Source organism: Carassius gibelio, chromosome B13 (assembly GCF_023724105.1).
Source record: "Carassius gibelio isolate Cgi1373 ecotype wild population from Czech Republic chromosome B13, carGib1.2-hapl.c, whole genome shotgun sequence".
Taxonomy (NCBI): Eukaryota; Metazoa; Chordata; class Actinopteri; order Cypriniformes; family Cyprinidae; genus Carassius; species Carassius gibelio.
In genome coordinates, this window is record NC_068408.1 from 16568170 (window position 1) to 16595176 (window position 27007).

Consider the following 27007-nt stretch of genomic DNA (forward strand, 5'->3'; position numbering starts at 1 on the left):
TAAATAATTTCTGAATAGTACATCTTGTAACTAATTTAGCCTTTTTGTTTTAAGATGTTTTTACAGTTTATCTTTTTTGAAAGTTTTGGTTAAATTGTGTAAAAAAAACAAACAAACATTTATTTTGATTCTGGATCTAATTTAAAATCTTTATCTGTTGAATTAATTTACTGTTTATTTGACATTTTAAACTTTTATTTTGAAATTGTATGAACAACTACTTCCGGGTGTGTTTTTTTTAAGTTGTGTAAATGCATTGTGTAAATGTGTAAATTTCTTTTACTGTCTATGTGTAAATGTGACAACATTGAAATAGTTCGACTGTAACACGTACATGTAATTAACCTGTAAATTTGTTCATTAATAAATCCAAACCATAGATACGTATCTTATTTCAAATGATCCCAACAGTGTGCAGCCGACTTCCTGAAGATTAAGTCACGTGACGCTCGATCAGCTGACATCATTGACGCTGAGGAAGACGACTGACAGCATTATGATAAAATTTCTCGAAAAACTACCATCTGAAGAATGTCCTAAAGTAAGTAACAGAAGTGTCCTATACATAATACTATTTAACAAATAATATGCACAAATAGATGCAGTCATTCTGTTCTCACGTCAGTTTGAGGACAGCCATGCTGCTCGTAATAATACTGCGTTTTACTCATGAAATTATTTATTTTAAACCGTTTAATTGGTGAAAAACACATTTAAATTTAAACCGGATACTGTCATTAAGATGTGTAGTTCATTTCTGACTTGTGGATTATTATATACCTAAACCAATTTGAAGTCATAATTGTACACAAAAAAAAAAGATAAATGTCGTTTAAAATTGCGTTTAATCTGTAAAATATTATTGGAATGTTTAAAGCAGACCTACGTTAATTAAAAATATATAGTTTTGAAATATGCATTGGCCATATCAAGCAATAAACATTGTGTCCGTATTTATTGTTTTTAACTGTTTATTTACCGTAGAACTAGAAATTAATATTATATACACTATTATATATTATATAAACTTGGCATTAGAATTTCAATATTTATGAGCTACGATACAGTTAGTAGTAACGGTATATGATTTAATAAATTATTTGACAGTACAAATCAAAAATGGGCACAAGTCATCACACTGTACAACACTGAAAGTGGCCTGACTTGTAGCCAAATATGGTTTCCCATAGTCAGAATTTGTGCTCTGCATTTCACCCTTCTAAGTGCGCATGCACACACAGACAGCAGTAAGTAGTGAACACACAACTATAATTTAAAGGGGGGTGAAATGCTCATTTTCACTCAATATCCTGTTAATCTTGAGTACCTATAGAGTAGTACTGCATCCTTCATAATTCCAAAAAGTCTTTAGTTTTATTATATTCATAAGAGAAAGATAGTCTGTACCGATTTTTCCCGGAAAAACACGACTGTGACGTGTGGGCGGAGCTAAAGAATCACGAGCGCCAGTAGGCTTTTGCGTTGAAAGCGTTTGGAAGCTGTGACATTACCGTGAGGAAAAAAAACATCCAAAACAAACCATGGCTTACAGTCAGATTCAGCCAATTATTTATGATCCAGAATCAGATCCAGAGGCTGAAACTGAACGAGAGCAGCAGCAGCAACGACTCGCTCTGAGCGGGGCTCGAACCCGGGTCTCCAGCATGGGAGGGGACGCACTAACAAGAAGGCAGAGATATTTGAAGCAGTTTTACTCACCGCCTGCGGTTCCAACACACGATCGTGACCCTTTTTCATTGGGATTGCATCATCTTTAAGAAATAAACGATACACACATCCGTTGTCAAACTGGGCCTTGTTTGTAAAACAAGCATCTTCGAAATGCAGGGAACAAACACAAACACTTGCACAACTCCGTTGATGCTCTGTAAAAATAAACTCCATCCACTGGTCCCTTAATGCTGTTTTTTTTTTTTTTTTGGTAATCTGTGCAGGATTGTCTTGCCCTGGCAACCAAAATACACTTCTTTTGTGACATTTCGCAACGCTCTTGCTCTGATCAGTGAATGCTCTCAGTGCTCTGCTATACGGGAGCGCGCGCTCTTCCGTCAGACGTGCCTCAGGACCCATATAAGGAAATTCCGCTCCATCTAACCTCACACAGAGCCATACTCGAAAAAAACTTTCCGAAACTTGTGACAAACCGGAAGGAGTACTTTTGGAACAGAAATGCTCCTTCAAACGTACAACTTAATTTTTGAAACTTTGTCCATGTTTAGCATGGGAATCCAACTCTTTAAAAGTGTAAAAAACTCAGTATGAATGAAATAGCATTTCACCCCCCCTTTAAAGCAGGTGAATGAACAGCACTCTCTTCCACCGTCATTATTACCCACAACTGAGGTGCTCTTGAGGCTCCTGCATGCCACAGCAAAAGTTTGCCCACTGCTCCAGGTGTGTTCACTTCTCACTTCTGTGTGTGAGCACTTGGATAGGAGGACAAATTCCAAGTATGGATTACCATTTCAAATACTTCAACTCTATTTTGTATTGTTAGCTCATACACAGGGTGGTGGATGGGGTGTGCGGCCGAAGTGACCCAAGGCGAACAGATTACGGTGAACGGTGGAGTCTGAAAGAATGGGTGGAGTTAATGAACACTCTCTCTTCTTTTATCCGCTTTGCTGTAGGAAGGGGCTGTTCAGATCAAGAGGCAAGTAGACGAATCTGACCAGGCATGTCTGTGTTCAAGCAGATTTAGTGGTTGACTAAACATGACTAACTGATTATTTTGCACACACGTCTGAAGATCCAGGAGCTGCTGAGTGATTTGGACAAGGCACATGCTGAGGCTGTTCTCCAGTGTGTGCGCTCCAGGTCTGATGAGATCAGACATGCTTTGGTGGACAGAACCAATGGCATCTCAAGCACACAGCTTCAAGACTTCAACTGGCAGTTAAAGGTGCACCAAAACACACACACACACACACACATATATATATATATATATATATACATACACACATGCATTAATCACAGTGATAAGATCATCTATCGCTTTCTTACTTCCTCTTCCCTTTCCTTCTGTCTCACTCTAGCTGGCATTATCCAGTGACAAGCTATCAGCTTTAAACACTCCTTTGTTAAATCTCAGTCTGGACCTGAAGGAGAATGGAATTCAGAGAACAGTGAACATAGAAATGAACAAAGAGGAGCTGCAGTCTCTCATCAGTGCACTAGAGGCTGCTAATAAGGTAATGTTTCCAGGAATAGTTCACCCATAAATTAATATTTACTCACCCTCAGGCCATCCATGGTGGAGATGAGTTTTTTTGTTAATCAGAACAGCTTTGGAGAAATTTAGCATTACATCATTTGCTCACCAGTAGATCCTTGGCAGTGGATGGGTGCCCTTTGAACAAGAGTTCAAACAGCTGATAAATAATCACAAATAATCCATAAAATACCTCTAATCTTCCATTTGTGAAAATCAGTTTGTAATCAACTAATCCATAACTAAGCCATTTTTATCTTCAAATCATTGCTTTTGATAGAGTCCTCTAACCAAATTATTGCTTTCATTAGTGAAAAATTCTGAATCAGGAGAGAAATATGCACAAATCAAAAGTGAAAGTGATGTGACATACAGCCAAATATGGTGACCCATACTCAGAATTCGTGCTCTGCATTTAACCCATCCAAAGTGCACACACACATCAGTGAACACACACACACATCAGTGAACACACACCGTGAACACACACCTGGAGCAGTGGGCAGCCATTTATGCTGTGGCGCCGGGGAGCAGTTGGGCCTTCGGTGCCTTGCTCAAGGGCATCTGTCTCAAGCACTGTTTATAGGTGAAAATAGTTCTTGGCAAATATGTTGGTCGATTTTGACTATTATGGAATATGGATATAGTCTGGTATTTTGGCTGGAAACCATCTTGAAATTAAAAGCTCCTTAATGATGGATTTCTTTATTACAAACATGCAGCTTTTTGCTTCACAAGATGTTAAAGGGTTAATTCACCCCAAAAAATTATGTCATTAATGACTCTGTTGTGAGAGCGTTAACAACACTGCAGTGACGCTGCCGACATGTTTTCTGGTGCGCCCAATAACAAAGATAACATGTCAGCAGTGTCGTGAACGCGCTCACATCAAACCCGGAAGAGAGGACAATGCTGAATAAAGTCGTAATTTTTGGACCAAAATGTATTTTCGATGCTTCAACAAGTTCTAACTGACCCTCTGATGTCACATGGACTACTTTTATGATGTTTTTATTACCTTTCCGGACATGGACAGTAGACCGTTCATAGATTTTCAATAGCTACGGACAGAAAGCTCTTGGACTAAATCTAAAATATCTTAAACTGTGTTCCGAAGATGAACGGAGGTCTTACGGGTTTGGAACGTCATGAGGGTGAGTCATTAATGACATAATGACATTTTCATTTTTGGGTGTATTAACCCTTTAAGGACTGAAGATGAATTTTTATCAGGTAAAATGTTGAAAGGTAATGGCCTGTAAATAGACAATAGTGGAACCTAAACTCAACTCTCATGGCATTATGTGTCCTATTTTAGGTTGTGTTGCAGTTGAAATGACGATACCAGTGAAAGATGGTTCTGTGGCATCATACTTTCATACAGAGGATTTCTTAGGTCTGTATTATGAGACAGTGCCTGCATGTGGGCAAACAAACCTTATGGACCAAACCGAAAACCTGTCGGTGTTTCTTCTTAGGGGTTCATTAAGGACTGAATATTATTGTTCAAGCTCCATCAGTATGGACCATAGTTGACTTGAAGTAATGGTGGCAGGGTATATTTTGCACTAAATGCCTGCCACAGATCTTGCTTTCAATTCTCCATGAAATGCAAATGCATTTTAATGTCACACCCCAAAAGGTTGCCTTTCTAAATAAAGTAACTAAAAACATTAAACATCAACACTTGAGTGTCGAGTGGTTTCTTTTTAGCTAATGCAAGTCAATATTATGATTAACAGAGAGAAAAAAGGCAGAAACCCCCAGACTTTTTGGCGCGATCATGTGACACCACTTGTAATCCTGATTAATGGGTTTGGTGTGCACATGTTAAAGTGGATTAAATCAAGTAACTTGTATGAACGGAATTTTGTCTTCATTACTGTCAGATCATTTTAATAGGTCCATTCCCTAAAGAGCACAGGGTGATTGTATTATGAGAACAATTAACCCTTTTCTATTCATTCCTCAGTTAATTCAGAGTCTGTCATTGATTATTAGACTTCCCAGCTCACAATAACATCAATGCCATGTGGTAATGCAACAAAAAAGCAATCGGGTACAAAAATCAACTCTTCACACTATGCTTGGTGAGATATTTTATTTGAATTCATTCAAAATGTCTATGATTTAAAATAAAGTATCATTAAGAACAACTGTTGTTGCGGTTCTAGGCTTAAATACATAGATACAAACATCCTGTCTCATTCAGTAACAGTAAATTCTCCTTCAACACACTCCACATCTGCACAGAAGTGCACTTGCAGATAGCATGAGTGCAATTACAGAAATCATACACAGTTAATAGGATACTGTTTTTAAAAATACTTTAGCCTTTTTTTTGTTGTTGTTGTTGTAGGTATCTCAAGCCATAACACCATGTATAAATTACGGCTGGCCTATTGAAAGTTAAATATAACTTCACTTTTATGTGAACATGTTTGTGTATTCATGCTGATTATGGCTGGAGCGTGTGAATATGCTTTGTTTACACATTGCCAGACTTTGATAAGCATTAATGGAGAATTTTGTAAAGTAAATTCACTCCTGGACAATAAACTGAGCAGCTCATGTCCCAGTCAGATTGTCACTGAAACAAAAAGAGTGTAGCAATGCAAGCAATTTATTTACATGCCAAATGCATTTTATGTATTTCTAATATTATACGGAATATTAATGCAGGGCACTGGAAAAGCCCTTGAAAGTACCTTTTTTTTAATTATGTGTGGCACCCTTAAGGAATATTTGTTCTATAGAAAAGTGGAAATCCATTCAGAATATTTCTACTCTGCTGTTGTATGTTAAACCCTGTAAAATACGTTTTTTGTTGTTTGTTTTTTCTTAAAAGGCACAAGTTCGGCCATAAAGAAGAAGAATCTAATTTGTTTTTAAGACCTTTTAGCCATTTTGGTGAGCTTGGATAATATATAACTCACAGTGAATAGCAGTCTAAAGCTAAATGCAAATGTGAAAGTTAAATACTGTGAAGTCACTTCCTAGATAAATAGTTATAACTACATCCCTAAAATAATGTCCATATCTAAAATCATAGCTACATTTTGATTGCAATAATGTTAGGAATGCTGATTCAAATACTGAACAGTAGGAAATAATACATCACTTTCCTAAAACCATTTTTGTCTTTTAACCTCTTGCTAATGAATCTGGATTTTATATTTTGGGATTTAAAGTATAAAATTCAACTGCTGCAATGAATGAAATCCTGCATGGATTTGTTGCTTTATAAGAAAAAGTAGAGAAAAACATAATGACATCAATTATCTTTCAATACCTGATATGTTTTAATGTACACATTTACATACTGTGAGGACTTGAAACTCGTATCCTGCTTGTCATCATGTGTCGTCATGCTGATGTAAGGACATCAGTTCCTCGCAGACTGACTACATTTGATAACAGAGAACAAGTGAGTTGCATATAGACAGATAATCTTAACCAAGCCCTATAAATGCTGTAACCCAAACCATGAGCTCTTTTGCTCATTTATTGGTAGCAGAGTTGCTAAAGTCTTACTAAGATGAACAGGTTTAATGTACAGTATGTGATGTGTCTAAACTGAGGCAGAAGGTCTTGATTTTAAAGGAATGTTCCGGGTTTTCGTTCAAGTTAAGCTTCAACAACTCACTATAAAATTACTTTTAAGGGATTACTATTAGAGGTAAATTAACTTCTCTTCAGTTCGTATAAAAGTATATGATACTGTACATTTAGTCTTGCAGGTGGAGCTTGCTCTATGTAAGCAGAGTACAACTGTTACATCAGTTTCAGGTATCCGTGAGCATATTATCCGCATTTATGTCATGTCATTCCAATGTGCATAACTTACGTTATGTGGTATTATTATTTCAGTTGTCTGGCACATGTACTTCCATTGTAGGTGTCTTACTGTAACCCCATTTAAATAATAATACCACAAATACCAAACAGAATTAGGCTGACACTTTTACTAATCTTTCTAATCTTTTGTCATACTGACCTCTTGACCTCAAACAGAAACAATTTCACTTTACTAAATAACTATTTTTAATAATTTTGTAAAACAAAGTGATAAATCTTTAATAAAATCTACAGGGTATAAAAGTACCAGACAAAAGTCATTTTTAATTCATTCCCAATTTTAATGATTTATTAAAACCTGAGCAATTAGTTAAAAGTATTTTCTGTTGTAATTAAATTCATACCACAAATGTTGTCAATAAAGCTTGTAATAAACCAAGAACACCCCTTTAAGACCTTCAGGCCTCCAATATATGCAAGATGGATGATGAACACATCAAACTTCTGAATGCTGTTTTTAAGATTTAAGCCTGTCTACAGCTGCAGGTCAGTCATCTCTAAAGAAAAGCCTTTTTCTCCCCATTCTGAAGCTGTACTTTCTGCAGTAAGTGAAAATGGTCCTACAGAAGCAAAGCGCAAAAATTGTAACTAATATTTGTGACGTAATCTACAATTAACAGCTTTAAAAGTTGGGCAGTCATTTTAAGTTATTTTGTCTTATTTAAAAATTATAATTTAGATTTATATTATATATTCTTCATAATTTACAGAAAAGACAGTCAAAACCACAAGGAGGGTAAGAGAGTCTGATGTGTGAATGGCTGGGTCGTGTCAGTGCTGCTCCCTAGTGGACATAATACAACCAGTATACTAAGTTAAAGAAGGTGTAGGTGATGGGAAAGATGACACGTGACCACTTGTCGATGGCGTTTACGTCTGTCAGGTTGGGAATCTTCACCTTTAGCTGAGCGGCTCGCCTCCTTAGATGACTCTTTTTTTGTGCCATTGGCCTCTCGACAGAGGCAGTGGGCCGGCCGTAGAGGTCCCGACCTGTAAGGGGCTTACGGTATTGGATGCTGGCACTATCATATGAGAACATGGTGTTCCTCGGGTCCCCAAGAGCACCTAACATATCTGCCCCGCTAAGGCGCAGGTCAAGGTTTGTTAGAGGAATGTTTCCATGGACATCAACCTTTAATGGAAAAGAAGAGTATATAAGCAAAGAAAAGAGGTTAGCTTTAGTGATTCTTCTCACAAAAAGGTTTATATATAAAACCAACAACAACTCCAAACAGTGTAATGAAAAAATTAATTGGTGCAATTTGAAGTAAATGTAAAACATGTTAAAGGGTCAAAAACCCACCTAGGGATGCACAGATACCATTTTTCAGAACCGAATCGATCTGATCCAATACAGTACTGTTGTTTTTTAATCAACGTACTGTAGAATTTCTATACATCACTGTGTATATGTTAACCTGTTCATCACTGTTTTGTGTTAAACACAATCTACTAAATATAGACAACTTCATTTTAATAAGAAAAATAACAAATGAAAAATATAGTCAAAATCTAAGACTAAAATACTATTATAAACTAGGTAAGTGTATATAATTCAGCAGCAAAAGTTGTTCTACAAAAATCATGAGTGCACAATAATTTTATAAAATCTAAACATTTACTGAAATAACACTAATGGGGAACAAATATAAGTGAATAAGCATGGGACTTAATCTGGTAAAACTGACAATAGATAACATTGATTGCTCTTTGTATTGTTCTAAAATACATTCATAAAAAAACAAGTAAATATATTTATTTATAATATACTATAAATTTAAAAGACACTTATTTTAAATGTACTGTATAGCACAGTAATGGAGGCGGCAACATGTGATAGGACAGAAAAGAAAGGCTGTTAGTAATCTTTAACTACACAAAAGTATTTTAATACAAAAGGCTCCAATAATACAAAGTGGCACAAATCGCTTATGTGTATCCCGTGCTCTGCATAGACAAGTTCAAAGCACAAAGAGAAGAGATGTTGATGCATAGTATGTTATATCTGTGTGATAGTTTATTGAGCCTTTTCTTTTAACAGTTTTAAACTTAAAGTTACTGTGCACTCTTGGAAAGTGTTTCAGTTTTGACCTTCGTAACTGAACGTGACAAGTTTTCATGAACCAAACATCTTTGGATATTTAACTGTACCTAACATTGAACTACGGAATAGCTGGAACATATAGTTCACTTAATAAGAACTTAGTGGGGCTTTATTTTTATTATTGGGGCTTATTATTATTGTTTTTGTTTTGTTTTTCGTGGGGCTTATCAATAACAGAATACTAAATGCAGAATATGGTATTTAGTTCGGTCTCCTCTGACTGATGGCAGAAAATGCCAGTCTCGTAGCCATTACCGATACTGAGTATTGGATCGGTGCATCCCTAGACCCACCTGAACTTTGTTACTCTCCAAGCGACTCTTCTCATTGTTGCTTTTTGCAGCTTTTTCTGACACTTTCTTCTGCAAGTTTGGACCACGGCCAAAGAATATGTAGTTGACAAAGGCATACTCGAGCAAGGCCAGGAACACAAAGACAAAGCAGCCCATCAGATAGATGTCTATGGCCTTCACATAAGGGATCTTGGGTAAAGTCTCCCTTAGATGAGTGTTGATTGTGGTCATAGTCAGAACAGTGGTGATTCCTAAAGAGAGTCAGTATTGCAATGTTTGAAAATGCTTATTTAGAAAACTAGTCGACATCAAAAAGTACATTTAAGAAGTGTTGGAAAAAGTGACGTGAAGAGAAAGTGTCCTCACACAGACACACACCTAGTGCAACTCTTGCAGCGGAAGCATCATAGTTGATCCAGAAAGAGACCCAGGACAGGATGGTGATCAATGTTGAGGGCATGTAGGTCTGCAGGATGAAATATCCTATGTTTCTCTTCAGTTTAAAACTGAGAGACAGACGAGGATATGACCCTGAAAGTGAGAAATGAAAGTACTGTCAGTGTAGTACACAAAAATACATTCACCATAAACTAGCATTCAAAGAGTCAGTAAGATATTTAAATCATCTCTTATACTCAACAAAGTACTTATTGATCGAAAATACAGTAATACTGTGAAATATCATTACTATTAAGCATCTGTTTACTATTTGAATATATTTTAAAATGAAATGTATTCCTGTGACGCCAAAGCTGAATTTTCAGCAGCCGATACTCCAGTCTTCAAAGTCACATGATCCTTCAGAAATCATTAAGATATGCTGATTTGATACTTTATTTTTATCTTACTTTTATATTTATCTTTTTTCAGGATTCTTTCATGAATAGAAAGTTAAAAAGAACAGTATTTATTTAAAACAGAAAACATTTATAACATGTCTTTTCTATAACTTTTGATCAATTTTAATGTATCCTTGCTGAATAAAATAATTTCTTAAAAAAAAAAAAAATGGTATACTCAGGATACATTGTGGTTGGTTATTTTACATTTTAGATTCCTGTCTAACTTGGCGGGTCTTCACAAGAACAAGCTGCATGATGGTCCAGACTTTATGTATCATGTCCTTAATATCAAAACAAAATTACAACTTACACACATTTATATATTTTTCTGTGCATACAAATTTAAAACAACTTAATTTGAAAGATTTATTTTTGAACTGACGTGAACCGAAGGTAATCCTGGCATAAAGTAGAGGGCTTACACATCCTGAAAAAAAGTCTTTTCATCGAATGAACATGCAGGGAGTGCACTATACCTGTGGCAAACACCGCTTTCTTAGACAGTGTTTTATAATCAATAATAGAGAATTGTGGCAGCTCAATGTTGTCCACCCCCGTCACTGAACTTCCTCCCTGCCAGTAGAACTCAATGTCATCTGTGGTGTAGCCATCTGAGAGACAAAAGAGGGACAGAAACATTCAGAAAAACAGTCACAAAACAGCATGGGAAAAGCTGCCTCTCTCACATGCCCACAGTCTGTGTTGTCAGTGGAGTAAATCAGCATGTGATTACAGTGACAACACTTCTGTTAGATGTCTGGTCCAGATCTAACTGACAAGATTGTCCCTGCAGACTCTCTGTGCTTATCTCCAAGAGAGTGCACAGTACTGCAGAGCATTAAAGCTTAATAAGAGGATGAAGTCTTGTGATATTAAATTCTCCTTGTTCTTCATTAAAGGGGTCATCTGATGCAAAATTTACTTTACAAGTTGGCTGTACATAAATGTGTGTTGGAAGTGTGTCCACCCCCAGTGTTTAATTAATTCATTTTTTAATTTCTAAGCAGGCTGTTCTGAAATTCCTGTCAGAATGATGTAGTTCTGCACAGGCCCTTCCCACGATAGTTGATTGGCTAGGCCGTCTTACCTTACACCCGCCCTGAGTGAGCTGAGATCTGTCCGCCACTGTGTCAACTCAGGTGCAGGACAAGACCTTAATGTCTCAGATTAAGCGATTGAGATGATTTGTTGTTGGATGCAATAATGAACATAGCAATCATCATTTACCCCTGACATCTGAGCCATGAAGAAGATTAACATTACTTTAGTTTTTGAAGGGGATGTGCCGATCACCTATCTGCCTAAATGTGTTTAAGTTCGCACAAATTATTTGTGATCCAGCTTCATCTACAGAAGAAGTAGGTATAACGTTTTTTTTTTATGAATCTTTGTAAATTGCTTATTCTTATAATGTATTAGTTAACCAGTTTCACGGCTGAAGTTTATATTCTACTCGTCACTCCATGAAAGAGAGGGGTGGAGTCAGCAGAGGTCATTAGCAGCGGATTCATAATTCCAGTCCTCACGCCCCCCAGCTCTGCATACTTTGCATGTTTCTCTGTTAACACACCTAATTCAGATAATCGGCCTGTTAGAAATGTGTTCCCATTGACATGATCCTTACAATGTGTCTATTCTTCCCGCTCTGCAATGCTCTCTGATTTTTTTCTGTCATTTGAAGTCCTCGCCTCTTTAATGTTTGAATCTGAGATTGCATGTCAAATTTGTGATATTTAATTAAATGTCACTGTTTCCTACAAATAGGATGACCCATGACTGTCCCAAAACTATTGTTAGCCTGTTAACTGTACCAAAATAATGAATTGTTGCATAATGGAAACAGATATTCAAATCACTTGTAGTAAAAATACTGTATTTAAATATTAAGTCCAACAACAAAACTGTCTCGGTTACATATGGTAACCTTCGTTCCCTGAAGGGGGTTCCCAGAGATGTCACGTCAGTGACCGATGAATTGCGATATCGCTTCTATAGACAAATCTACTTCGAGTGTAAATTTAATTATTTTTACGGGATGTGATGTCTCCATTCACTCCTTCAGGGAACGAGGGTTACTATACGTAACCGAGACGTTCCCTTTCAGTCGGTCACTATCGACCTCATATCGGTGACTGAAAAATTGGGATTCCTACTATAGCGCCATGGGTTCTGCCCCTTCCAGTGCCCTGTGCAAGCCTCCTGCGCCCCTATTAGGTGTAGACCAGGAGTAGTAGTTTCACTCACCATTGTCAAAGGACTACCTCACTGGGTCAGATTGGATAACACTGGGAAAACATACCCGTTCCGCTTGGAACAGGGACACTGCGGAAGCCCCATCCTTCCCGAAGGAGTTTTTGGAATGTCAGTTTAGCTGTATATGGAGAAGTTTGAGGTGATTAAAACCCTCTTTGGAAGGCAGAAGTCTGCCGGGTAAACACTGGCTCTAAGGCTATACTGTGGACTATAGACATACGAGTACCGCTTAGGTCTCAATATGGAACCCAGCCTTCAATGGTTCTCACAGATTCATCATGAAGGCCTGGTTCCACCACAGCCAGCTGCCTAGCTTGATGGAGGATCTCAACAGAGTCTACAGTACAGACATTCTGGAGCAGTTTTAGCAAGCCAACACTAACCAAGGCCTCTCAGTGCCATTACCCGTCTGAGGTGAGAACACTGGAGGATACCGGCTCTACACGAAGGCCATAGAACCTAGCAAACGTGTTAGGGGTCACCCAGCCCACAGCTCTACAAATATCTGTCAGCGAGGCGCCACGAGCCAGCACCCAGGAGGATGCAACACTTCTAGTTGAGTGAGCTCGCAACCTGAATTGGCAGGGCACACCCTGTGCCTGATAAGCCAGGGTTATGGCATCCAAAATCCAGTGGACTATCCTCTGCTTAGAGATGTCATTCCCCTTCTGTCAGCCTCTGTAACAGACAAAGAGCTGGTCTGAGGTCCTGAAGCTTTGTGTCTGGTCTACGTAGCATCTCAATGCTCGGACAGGACAGAGCAAAGCCAAGGCTGGGTCTGCCTCCTGCAGGGGCAGCGCTTGCAGGTTCACCACTTGGTCTTTGAAGGATGTAGTGGGAACCCTGGGCACGTAGCCAGGCTGTAGCCTCAGGATTAGCTGGGAGTTAGCCGGCCCAAACTCTAGGCAGGAATCGTCTACCGAAAATGCATGCAGGTCCCCTACCCTCTTGATGGAGGCCAGCACAAGCAGGAGCAGAGTTTTCAACGAAAGAAACTTTAGCTCAACTAAATTCAAAGGCTCAAATGGGCCCTGCTGTAGTGATATAAATATTTTAATGGTCCTTATTATATTTTCAAACAACATGAGGGGGAGAAAATTACAGAATTTTCATTTTTGGGTGAACTATCTCTTTAACAACACCCTACTTGTGGAAAATATTATTGCCTACTTTACAGTGAGTCTGTTCTTGTCTTGTCCCATGGATGATGTGTATGTGGTGAAGGTGGCACGGTTTATGTCTGCTGTGATGTTGTGGTTTCTCCTTCTTCATGCTGTGATATACATCTCAGAGCTCTGACATGACAGCAGCCTCACAGGGCTACAGCTGTCTGCCCAAAAGAGCAGAAACCCAATTACAAACACTGTCTGTCACACCGAGAGAGACAAAGTGTAAAAGAGATGGAGAAGAGGAGATGAAAGAGAGAAAAAAGAAAGAGTGATAGAGGAAGACAGTCACAGAGAAAAAGAAAGATAAAACAGAGAGATTAGTCAACACAGCCAGATTCTCTGCAGGTGTTTTCATGATAAATGAGATGATGCATTGCATACAAGCATTGTGATTACACAACTATTTTTGCCGCATTGCAACTGTTGCTTGCAATTGCATGCAATAAAGACATTTCAGCATCTTTATGTAATATACTTTCAGCGAAAACTGGACTATCGTGTTGGTAGGATCTAGGATGTATTACTTGTGTATTGTATGAAAACATTTTTCTACATTTATTCTTTATTATGTACAATATTTTAGTGCAGTTAATTAAAAAGAATAATGTGAGGCAATTTTCCTACCTAAGGAGCAATACAAGCTTGAATTACTATATTTACCTCAGGATGCCTGAGGACATGTTCATATTATTAGTAACAGCAAGTTGGAACACAAGCAACAGAGTGCAGGAAACACTCAATGCTTAAGACGTGTGTGTCTTCAAAACGCATAAGACGCTGAAAAGCTGTGATGCAAAAGCTAAATGTACATAATAAAAAACGTTAAAAAAAAAGAAAAAAAGAAAGAGTACAACAATACAACAAATACAGAATACAACAACGTCCAGTGTGAATGGCCCTCAAATCTGATCTGGGGTGTGTTTCCCATTCAACAGGTGTAAATTTGATGCTTAACCACCATAGTACTATATATCTTTGAAAAAATTAACTATTCATTCAGGTTTCACAAACTGTAGTAAATGTCACACAAAGTGCTGGGTAGCAACTAATTACATGTAATCTGGATTAAATAATCAGATTAAAAAATGTAAGTACTTGTAATTAGAGTATATTACATTTTAAAATTCTCATAATCAGATTACAGTTACTTTTTTATGGATTACATGATTACATATTCCCACAATGCCAGTAAATTATTAATTATTTTTTTCCCTCTTTTAAATTTCCATTTCTATAGAAAGCAAGAAAGAAAGAAAGAAAGATTTCTAGGAATCCTTTCTCTGTGCTTTTTTATATCAATATGTTACGTTTAATGGTACGTCTGGTCTTTGGTCTGATTTTTGTCACTTTTGCATATGGAAAATAAAAAATCTATATATTTTTTTGGTCCGGTTGGATTTTTCCAGTGTGCTGACAATAAATAAATGTACAATAGTGAGTAGATAAACATTGTCCTATAAAAAGTAACATTATCCATTGTGACCATTGTGAGATTGTTAGAAGGAGGAGACTCGAACAAAAATCTCCATTCGATCCTTAAGTAACCTCATTTCTGTCTAGGAGAAATACTTGAGATGTTAAAGGCATCTCACTTTTGATTTTTTCTTCCTATGGGGTGGAGTAATAACTTCTGCTTACTGAGATCTAATTAGTGTCAGATTATTGCTGTATATAATGAACACGGCATTGGAAGACAAAATTGCTTTTTTTTGTTCTCTGTTGTTCTGCTTTATTTTCATTTGTTTGATTCAATCACAGGTTCCTCTTACATCGTATTGGGGGTTCCTTCGGGTTTATAGAACATATCTGCCCATGCACACTCTTAATTTTTTTTTTTATTCATATGACAAACTAAAAGATAAATAATAAAAATAAAACTTACAGTATATAAAGGATATAGATTGTGCAGCATGTTAGCTTACTTATGTTGCTCAAAAGCATGATCTATAGTCACATACTAACTAGAAACTGTGGTTCTAATCACAGGTCACATAGCTGTAGTTTCAAACACACAACTTTGCGACACTGTTTGTGAATGTTCCTTGGAACTATGGAACTAACAGATTCAAAAGCCACTTTTTGTCAATTTGATGTGTTCATCAGGTACAAAACTATAATTAATTTGAATTATCTTCATATGGGTTTTTCCAGTTATTACTGATATAAGTGATAAACTGAGATTACGCCAACTGAGTTATTAATGGTTGTTTAAGGTTTAACCACAAAAAGCACTTACAACTTTCAATCTCCAGCGTGCAGTTCTGCTCATCCAGCGGGTATCTGCGCAAATCCATCATACAAGCAGCTGTGGTAGTTATCCTACAGATATGAGGTCAAAAACAACACACAACACAATAATATTATAATCAAGCAGTTGCTTACTGGATCTACATGAGGCAAGACAAATATTTAAGCTGTACATTACAGCGCAGATGGTGTTACAGCCACCTGCGTTCACCTGTAAAGAGATTTATGTTCAAAGCATTGGCTGCTCAGGAAAGCTTTGCAGAACTTTAACTCATGTTGAACTAATATTGATTTGACAAGCACGTGTACTTCTTCATATAACAAAATAACAAGTGTAATCATCTCCCAATCAACCCGCGTTAAAAGGAAATAGATGCAAGTACTTGGCTAATAATACAGACTAATAAATGCTTATAGTTTATTCACATGATGTCACTGAAATGTTCTCGCACAAGCTCCTGGATAAACATCACTACAGATACACTGTGTTCCTTATATCACTCTCATGTTTCATCCCTCTTTATTCCTGTCCTGTGTTATGGCTTTAACGCCGTCTCAGTCATGTCTTTGAAATGCCTCTGGCTGGATCTTAATTACGTTGAGCTTTAATTAACACAGAGACACACGCTGTGGCCTTTCAGTGCATGACTGCTGCCCTTTTAGACAACTTATGATGGAATTGCTTATTCGTTCTGCAGTCCTGGATGAGTTTTGTTATAAAGCACTATTTCCTAACAAACACAGTGATAAATACATGTTTTCATTTCCACCTCTATAAAAACACACTTTATTTTTACCTTATTATACTGTATTGTTTTCCTGAGGGGCAGACAGATGGTTATCTAATCAGTTTTCACATATATTTATAGGCACACTCATAGGTGCGCACTGTATAGAGCAGCACATGTCCATACCCCTCAGGCATAGTACATTAGATATAAATTATACAGTTTTGAGCAAGATGGAGAGAGATGGAATATCGGCCAGACAAAACCTGCATATCTAGCTATATAAATAAATATGTTGGGAAAGCTTTCCCTCTCTTGAAAGACATGAATCTTGAATTAATCAATATTTGAATATTGTTAAAATAATTAATCAATATTTTATTTTTTTGGCATTTTAATAGTGACTATTCAAAGTTAATTGTCTTCTAGATAATTTTTTTTTACATACCAGAACTGATACACTTTTTTATTTTTACATTGCAGTAATATACAGGTGCATCTCAATAAATTAGAATGTTGTGGAACAGTACATTTATTTCAGTAATTCAACTCAAAATGTGAAACGTGTATTAAATAAATTTAATTGCACACAGACTGAAGTAGTCTTTGGTAATTTTAATTTTGATGATTTTGGCTCACATTTAACAAAACCCACCAATTTACTATCTCAACAAATTAGAATAAGGTGACATGCCAATCAACTCAAAACACCTGCAAAGGTTTCCTGAGCCTTCAAAATGGTCTCTCGGTTTGGTTCACTAGTCTACACCATCATGGGGAAGACTGCTGATCTGACAGTTGTCCAGAAGACAATCATTGATACCCTTCACAAGGAGTGTAAGCCACAAACCTTCATTGCCAAAGAAGCTGGCTGTTCACAGAGTGCTGTATCCAAGCATGTAAACAGAAAGTTGAGTGGAAGGAAAAAGTGTGCAAGAAAGAGATGCACAACCAACCGAGAGAACCGCAGCCTTATGAGGATTGTCAAGCAAAATCGATTCAAGAATTTGAGTGAACTTCATGAGGAGTGGACTGAGGCTGGGGTCAAGGCATCAAAAGCCACCACACACAGACATGTCAAAGAATTTGCTGAACCACAGACAACATCAGAGGCATCTTACCTGGGCTAAGGAGAAGATTAACTGGACTGTTGCCCAGGGTTCCAAAGTCCTCTTTTTCAGATTAGAGCAATTTTTGTATTTAATTTTGAAACCAAGGTCCTAGAGTCTGGAAGAAGGGTGGAGAAGCTCATAGCCTAAGTTGATTGAAGTCCAGTTTTAAGTTTCCACAGTCTGTGATGATTTGGGGTGAAATGTCATCTGCTGTTGTTGGTCCATTGTGTTTTTTGAAAACCAAAGTCACTGCACCCGTTTACCAAGAAATTTTGGAGCATGTCATGCTTCCTTCTGCTGACCAGCTTTTTTAAGATGCTGATTTCATTTTCCAGCAGGATTTAGCACTTGCCAACACTGCCAAAACCACCTAAAGTAGGTTAAATGACCATGGTGTTTGTGTGATTGACTGGCCAGCAAACTCACCATAACTGAATCCCAAAGAGAATCTATAACGGGCTATTGTCAAGAGAAAAATGAGAAACAGGAGGACCAAAAATGCAGATGAGCTAAAGGCCACTGTCAAAGAAACCTGGGCTTCCAGACCACCTCAGCAGTGCCACAAACTGACCACCTACATGCCATACCTAATTAAGGCAGTAATTAAAGCAAAAGGAGCCCCTACCAAGTATTGAGTACATGTACAGTAAATGAACATACTTTCCAGAAGGCCAACCAATCCCAAAAAAGTTTTTTTTTTTTAATTGGTCTTATGAAGTATTCTAATTTGTTGAGAGAGTGAATTGGTGGGTTTTTGTTAAATGTGAGCCAAAATCATCACAATTAAAAGAACCAAAGACTTAAACTACTTCAGTCTGTGTGCATTACATTTATTTAATTCACGAGTTTCACAATTTGAGTTAAATTACTGAAATAACTTTTCCACAACATTCTAATTAAAAAATATATTTTATTTTTACCATAAATCTAACAAAATGTAGAGAAACTTTGTGTTTAATGTTTATAAATATATAAATATATATCAGATTTTTTACAAAGAAGTTAATACTAGAATATTAGAATGATTTTTGAAGGATAACGTGGCAATAAAGACTGCTGAAAATTTAGCTTTGCCATTACAGAAATAAATTACATTTTAAAATATAAAGAAAATGGTAAATAATAATATTTAACACTATTATTGTAATATTGTTTTAATTATATTTTCTGACTAACATTTTCATAACATTAATACTCCCAATCTTTTGAACAATAGTACATATCATTTACTCATGATTTACATTTTCTATTCTCTTACAAATATTTTTATATTTATAACTATCTGAGAAATTATTTGCTCCATAAATCAAATCTAGGGTTCAGATCAGACTTTGCTCTGTTAATTGCTGACATCTATCTTAAGGCTAAAATACACTCCACAACTTTTAAAATCAGAACAGAATCTAAAACATTGGGCATCATACACTTACCAACTTTGAAATATATTTGAAATTTTGTGACCATCACATTACGCAATTTTCTATGAATTCTGTCAACTCTTATCTGCAGACTGGCTTGACTTTTGGCAACTAGGATCAACTTATCCAAACTGTATCACATAACATATTCCAGGCTTTAGACAAAAAAAGATTTGGGGTTCCATGAGCAAAGATGGAAGATTTTTAATTGTGGTCTTCCAGAAAGTTTCTACACCAGCCAAGCAACTGCCATTGAGATGAATAGGATGTTAACAGAGTAGCCTGGTTCAACCAGGACAAAGACAGGCTCATCTTTCTTTGGTAAACAGACCCTATATTCCCTGACTGAGACAGGATACACATCTCTCACTGGGCTTTAGATTCGAAAAAGCACCATCAGGACAGCCAAGGGAATAGGGTCAGCTAAAAATACAGCATACACATGCAGACAAGAGATAAATATAAAGATGTACACACACAAAAGAACCAAACATTAACCTAATGCATGAGAAAAAGAAGAAGTGACACAAAAAATACAGAATAAAAAAGATGCACAAACTTACTGACCTGAGGCCGTAGAGCACAGTCCCATCAGGATGAAGGCGAATCATGCGGTTCTTCACTGTGACCCCATGGACAAAAGATTTCTTGTCATTTATAAAGTAAGTATCAGGCACCCATAGTTGATCAGCAACTCGGTTATCCAAAGTTAGATTGAGAGGAATCCCTGTGTAGGACAGGCGCTTATCACGCCAGGACTGCTGGAAATACATGGTGATGGTATAGTCCTGAAAAACACACAAAAATTTTTTTATTTCATCAGTTCCAAAGTATTGGACACTTTGCCAGACTGTCACTGCATTAGATACAATATATAAAAACAAGAGACATTTACTGCAAAGAAAGACAGCATAAACACACATTTCAAATAAAACATATTTGGTTTCAAATGATACAATTTTAAATTTACAATTCAAAATGAAGACAAAAAGTATTCAGACTTTTTCTGGATGTCAAGAGCATCACTGCCTTCAAGTATACATGGAAAACTCGGACCTCCAAGTCTGGCATTTATTATTACAAGAAGTCATGCATTCAAGTTGGACACATAACAAGGAAATAGCATAAAAAACTAGATATTTATATTGTGAAAAATCACATCAACGGCATACCAATGACGGATTATACATTTTATAACTTAGAATATATAATATTTATACTCATGCATGAAAGGGCAAATGGGCAAAATCAGCGAATAAAATGAAATGAATAAATGGAAAGAGCATCAAACAGGTCGAAGAAAGATGGAGTGTGTTTGGATCTATCCTCTTGACTCTGTTACTACTCTCAGGAGATGTACATCTAAATCTGGGACTGACTAAACCTCATTTGAATGCACCGGTGGCACTTACTACGGATAGTGCACCTCAACAAGCGAAGGGCGATTGCCTCGCTGGAGTGTTGCAGAGAAATCAGGATTTTATGTGTCTAAATCCTGGGCCGACAATAGCCAATAACTGATGGGTAGAGATGGGTATTATGTTTAATATTCATATTAAACATTCTGTGTACTGATTAGTTATCTTATAACTTTGATATTAAATATATAGTTTTAGATGTTTCTCTTTCACCACAAATTTATGATAAATTATATAAGCTTCTTAAATTATGTGATTTTATTATAGAAGTTATTCTGTTTGGGGACTTAAATTTAAATTGTTTAGATAAAACTGAAAAATATAACTAGTAACTTTGAACTGAAGCAGCTTGTAAATGGACCCACAAGAATAAGATCATCTGAAACACTAATTGATTTTAAATGTTCCAAATAAACCTGATCACGTACTTAAGACTTTTAATATTATTTCAGGATTGCCAGATCATAATTTAACTTTGGTTGTAAGAAAATTGACAAAGAAGATGTTTAACCATCAGACTATAAATGAAAAAACATGGAATTTAGAATACCAAAAAGTGATTTGAGTCATTTAAAATGGGCATAGAAGATATAAAGTGGGAAGAAATTTTTTTTCAAAATTGTTTAAAGAGATACAAATGTTCTAATTAATGTTTTTCAAACTACTGTGAATAGTTTTAAGAGACACGAGAAAAGTAGACCCAGGAAGAAAAATTGCTTACCTTGGTTAAATGAAAATAATTGTTCACTCATCAAACAAAGAGATAATTAATTGAAACAGTTTCTATAATCTAAGATGGAATGTGAGATGTGTAATTTTAATAAATTAATAAATAGAGTCATGAGCCAGATTAGAAAAGCAGGAACAATTCTATAATTTCACAGTAAAATATAAAAAATCTGAGTTGGATGAATTAGCGACCATGCTATTTGTATGGATATTCCATGTATTGCATTGATGGATAGTGTCTTGTCCAAGTTTATTCTTAAACAGGTGTCAAATAGAGAACGGGAAGGAAGAAATTGAATTCTATCAATTATTCTATTGATAGAATAATTAGTTCACTTGAAAATACAACAGCTAAAGATAAATATGAATTTGATACTATTTTTTTTAACTCATAAAGAATTATTTACCAGACCTCTAACATAGATGATTAAATTATTGATAACACAAGGAATTTCTCCCTCTGCATGGAAATTTGGAGTAATTAACCCTCTTCACATATCTGGAATATAAACATATATGCTTCAACAAATTCTAACTGACCCTCTGATGTCACATGGGCTACTTTGATGATGTTTTTATTACCTTTCTGGACATGGACAGTATACTGTTTCAATGGAGGGACAGAAAGCTCTCGGACTAATTCTAAAATATCTTAAACTGTGTTCATAAGATGAATGAAGGTCTTACGGGTTTGGAACCGCAATGAGGGTTATTAAGGAGGTTTTATTATTAAAGTTATAAATGACATAATTTTCATTTTTGGGGGAACTATCCTTTTAATGTGGTTTGAATCAAATGCAATAAAATTTATATGACTTTATGTTTTACTTTAGAGTCAAAAATGCGCAGAAGAATGTACATATGAAAATAAAAATGCTAAATGAAAATTGTGTGGATTTCCAGTTGTTTTAAGAGTGAAAGCAGGTGCATGATTATTAGCATATGCAAACAAAGTTCGTACGTCACAAATTAAAATGCATCACTGCTATGCATCTCGTCCCCCATTTCATCTGCATTTGTTATCTCAGGGAGGACATCTGCATCCTTTTCTGACATATCTAAGTGGATGTCAACCACCTCGAGGCTAAGCTTCCCTTCCCCTCAGCCAAGACCACACTAACCCAGTTTTCTCAGCTGAAGGTCACACAGCCACTGCCTCCAGATGTGTAAAAACACAAAGCATCATCCAACATGACAAGCTCTCCTCTGCAGACAAAACAACACAATTATAACAACTGCGTGGCCCTGGTGCTTCATGCTCCACAATAACATAAGGATGCTTTGCATTCATAAATGTTTTGAGGTCAAGTTAATCAAGTCTGTGAAATCACCAACTTAAATGAGACTAAATGAGATCCCGTTCCAACAGAACATCCATATTTCAGACACTGCTCTGCTCTCAGTAACTGCCACTTACATGATTGTGCACTTCATTTAGGTTTGCTCTGAAAAGGAAAGAGCCTCTTAAGATCCCAAATGCATTGGGACAAAATGTAAAGTCAAAGGTTAGGCTGAAAATCGCAGACACATTTGCACAGAAGCTTCTGCTTAAACTCCATCTCCCAGTCGCCAAGTTTTTCAGCTGAATAAGTGGTGAAACAAATTAAGTTGAGATCCCATTAAACCAACATGATAAATGAGAGTGAAGGTTAACCAGACAGAGTGGATTTTTCCTGTCTCTCACAGACATTTACAAACCCCTATAAAACAATCACTGCATCAGTCTGTGTCTGTTTTAAGACACATTTAGACTGACAGGCAGATAAAACTTATGGAGCTAATGCAGTCCAGAATCAAAGTACTTTATGCATCTTTAAAAACCAACACTGATATAGGGAAAAAAGATAACAATAACTTCTGACCGCATTAAATTAGAACTAATTACTGTAGACCAGAGGTTCCTCAACTTTCTTGCCAAGATGCAAAATATTCACTCTAACATTATATTGATTTAACATCAAATTTGCATATTCACAGTAGGGCTGTGATTTTCATGTGAATCCCGTCAGTAAAGTCACTCTCCACCACATGCGTTCAGTTCAGGGTCGCATTTCCAGGGGGTTTCCCGATAAACCTTGCATTCCGGGAGATAAAGTACCACTAAACATAATATTTCAAGTAGAAAGGTTGAAAGTGAAAAAGTGAAAGTCGTGACATTTGCCAAGTATAGTAACCCATACTCAGAATTGGTGCTCTGCATTTAACCCATCCAAGTGCACACACCGTGAACAGACACCCGGAGCAGTGGGCAGCTATATATTTAGCTGTATATAGCTATATATATTTTTTGCACTAAAAACTGATTTGCACTCTATCTGCCATGTGCCTTGCGCTGCTTTATTTAACTTTATTTTTAATTTTATTATGTCTTCTTTACATTCCCTGATTGTACAGTTGTATCTTATATTTTTTGGCTCTACTGTTAATGTTATCTGTATGCACCGAGTGTCTGAGAGTAACACAATTTCAATTCTCTGTATGTATGTACTGTAAAGAATGAATTGGAAGTATTGACAATAGTAGTTATTATTATACACTACCTATCATGATGATTTATGACTTTGACCTTTGACCTTTTGACAGGTTGAACTTCCGGTAACCTTATGATGGATGGGCGGGACAAATGAGATCAAGGGTTAACCTATGACCTTCCCACGCATCGATCATGCGTTTTTGACAGAAAGTTTTACCCTATTGACCTAATTAGTTTTAAATCATGGTTTTGACGGCTAGTTTAACCGGTACATGAAAGACTCCCCACACATCGATCATGTGCTTTTGACAGAAAGTTTTACCCTATTGACCTAATTAGTTTTAAATCATGGTTTTGACGGCTAGTTTAACCGGTACATGAAAGACTCCCCACACATCGATCATGTGCTTTTGACAGAAAGTTTTACCCTATTGACCTAGTTAGTTTTAAATTAAAACGGTATATGAAAGACTCCCCAATCATCGATCATGTGGTTTTGACAGAAAGTTTTACCCTATTGACCGTTAGTTTGTTTGAAGTCTGTGCCAGATAACTTGTTTGAAGTTTGTGTCAGTTAGCTTGTTTGAAGTTTGTGTCAGTTAGCTTGTTTGAAGTTTGTGCCAGATAGCTTGTTTGAAGTTTGTGTCAGTTAGCTTGTTTGAAGTTTATCACAGTTATACGGTTATGTGTGTGTGTGTGTGTGTGGATATACGGCTTCTCCCCCCTCCCATTACGTTTATGAGCGGTGTATAAATGGGATCGGTGTGTTCTACATTTTATATATATATATAAAACATTATATAATTTATATAATCTCAAACAATTAAAGATTGAAAACACATTTTAATTATTTCACATTTATATATATATAAAACATTATATAATTTATATAATCTAAAACACATTTTAATTATTTCACATTTATATAATATACATAATCTAAAAACAATTTAACTAAGGTTGAAAAAACATTCTGTTCTTTTAAAAAAAGGTTATAAATTAAACCGTATAAAAAAATATACTGAAACCGACTGTTTCAGATAAAACAAGATCTTTTTTTCCTTTTTTTTTTTTTTTATAGAGCAGGAAAGAGATGTTTTCACACACCTTTGATCCTGACCCTCTGTGTCCCCACTGTCTGCGTTTGCACGCCACAGTGCACACTCGTCGGAATTTACTACAAAATCATAATATCTTCAAAGCCATTTTTTTATTAAAACTAACGTATCTCACGCGGGAGTACCATGTTTTTGACAGTTTTCTGACCGGTGCATCTATGAATTACGGTGGGCGAGCGGCTAGCATCTCTTGTACCCCTCTCTCTCTCCCTCTCTCTCCCTCTAATGCCCGTGTACACACATTCGTCTCCAAGTCTTATTTTCTTCTTTTAATGAATATAAACACATTATACATTCACAAACAATATAAAACAAAACATTTACATTAGTTTTGTTCATCACTAAAAATATACATTTTACCAGGATCGGGGAAAAAATATATAATTGAACAGAATGAAGAATATGGTCTATTGAGGAACCCGGACGTGTCATTGACACAATTCAGTTAAATTCATTTCACATTATTTGTTGCAAGACATTTTCTATATTATATTTAAAACCTTTTATATCCATCTTTATATCATATCTTTTTCAAAAAGCTGTTTAATTATTTATTTTAACCGTACACCTACAGTACCACCATACAATAAAATGCTGCATGCACGTACACTTTTAAGCGATCTGAATTATGACTAGCCTATAAATTTCATCATAAGCCACACGTACCTTGTTATATCACTATAATATCCACGGCGCTATACAAATTTGTATTCTGATAAACCATATAAACAAGCGGACATACGCGTGGACATATCAAGTTAAAAAGAGACTTATCTCTATTTTAAACAATATTAAATTATATATGACGGCGTGTTACTAAACCGGAACATACATTTTAAACAAGTATTCATCGTTTTTATAAAACACATCGCAGTAACAGACATGTTACTAAACCAAAACAAATAATTTTATCATACATTTTTTTTAATCATGTATTCAATCAACACTTATACAACATATACAAACACATTTTAAACATATTTTAAACAAAAACTAATCATAAACGCAGCCTTCTCAAAATTACAGACATGTACAATCATGCTGATCACATATTATGGATATTCAGACTTTTAGCTTTACGTTTTAGGATAATGAAAAACACCAACGTCTGAGGGCTGCCAAAATATCTCCAGTCCCCCAAAACCCACTCAGACTCCAGGGGTTAAAGAATATGAAAATAAATAATTATATAATGACATCATCATCCTAAAGCAATTCATTAAACAAAAAAAGTATTCAACATTTAAGTTAATCAAACTTATAAAACACACCATACTCTTCTTTTTTTTTTAAAGATAACTTATTTTAAATGTGATAGCATAGTATATATATATACAATAAACATTTCTGATGATACATATAAAAAATTATCCCTTACAGTTTTAGACCGGTGAGAGATGTCCAAACATGAATGAAATATCCCCAAAATAAAATAATACGACTCATAAAATAAAATAAAAATGATTAAATCATAAACAGAATCTCACAGGTCCTCGTAGTGAAATGTATGTGAGACCCGAGGGGCTGCTTCACACACACCCCGCGCAGGCGAGGGTGGAGTTCCAGACCGCACGATCTAAGTCAATGGTGTACATTATTTCAAAGCTAACATTAATGTAATGTTTTTTTTTTTAATAATCAGTACCCCCAGTACATCTGATGTCCGTTGATTCTTAATTCAACAAAATGATTTATATATTATATATATATATTATATATATTACCTAAAATATTTTATATTTTTATATAATATTATATAATAAAAAATTATTTATATCATATTATATCATATATCATATATATGATTATATTATATTAGATGCGTCATGCATTAATCACTTTAGATTCTTTAAAGTTCTTATTTTTAGCACCATTTTCAAAGTTTTCATACCATCTCTCTCTCTCTCTCTCTCTCTCTCTCTCTCTCTCCCTCACACCCACACACACACACACACACACACACACAATCTCTCACACACACACACACACTCTCTTTCTCTCTCCCTTTCT

At 36.0% G+C, this 27007-nt stretch overlaps 2 protein-coding genes across 4 annotated transcripts in view; one reads left to right on the top strand and one right to left on the bottom strand.

Moving 5' to 3' along the window:
* The first annotated feature begins 384 nt into the window (after window positions 1-384).
* Window positions 385-4919, top strand: commd8 (COMM domain containing 8). 2 transcript variants are annotated; one of them, XM_052572513.1, is made up of 6 exons: window positions 388-541; window positions 2314-2415; window positions 2519-2674; window positions 2771-2923; window positions 3060-3215; window positions 4554-4919. In XM_052572513.1, exons 1-6 carry the CDS (start codon window positions 497-499, stop codon window positions 4572-4574), a joined length of 633 nt encoding a protein of 210 aa, XP_052428473.1. In that variant the 5' UTR covers window positions 388-496; the 3' UTR covers window positions 4575-4919. The 2 variants fall into 2 exon arrangements, with proteins under 2 accessions (XP_052428474.1, XP_052428473.1); XM_052572514.1 differs by lacking the exon at window positions 2314-2415 and having other exon boundaries at window positions 385-541.
* Window positions 4920-5317: 398 nt separating this feature from the next.
* The window catches only part of gabrb1 (gamma-aminobutyric acid type A receptor subunit beta1), a 41759-nt gene continuing 20069 nt past the window's right edge, over window positions 5318-27007 (bottom strand). For both annotated transcript variants that reach the window (XM_052572501.1, XM_052572500.1), the window contains 6 exons: window positions 19827-20047; window positions 15991-16073; window positions 10809-10943; window positions 9869-10021; window positions 9491-9741; window positions 5318-8225 (listed from right to left, as the gene is read on the bottom strand). In XM_052572501.1, coding sequence (XP_052428461.1) covers window positions 7878-8225; window positions 9491-9741; window positions 9869-10021; window positions 10809-10943; window positions 15991-16073; window positions 19827-20032 — 1176 coding nt within the window. In that variant the 5' untranslated portion in view covers window positions 20033-20047 and the 3' untranslated portion in view covers window positions 5318-7877. The remainder of the gene's footprint in view (window positions 8226-9490; window positions 9742-9868; window positions 10022-10808; window positions 10944-15990; window positions 16074-19826; window positions 20048-27007) is intronic.

Bases quoted from the DNA above. Each gene is read 5' to 3' on its own strand.
- commd8 (XM_052572513.1), top strand. From the start codon at position 497: ATGATAAAATTTCTCGAAAAACTACCATCTGAAGAATGTCCTAAA. The intron at 2,416-2,518 runs GTGTGTTCACTT...TTGTATTGTTAG, and splicing joins AAGTTTGCCCACTGCTCCAG to CTCATACACAGGGTGGTGGA. The intron at 2,924-3,059 runs GTGCACCAAAAC...GTCTCACTCTAG, and splicing joins ACTTCAACTGGCAGTTAAAG to CTGGCATTATCCAGTGACAA.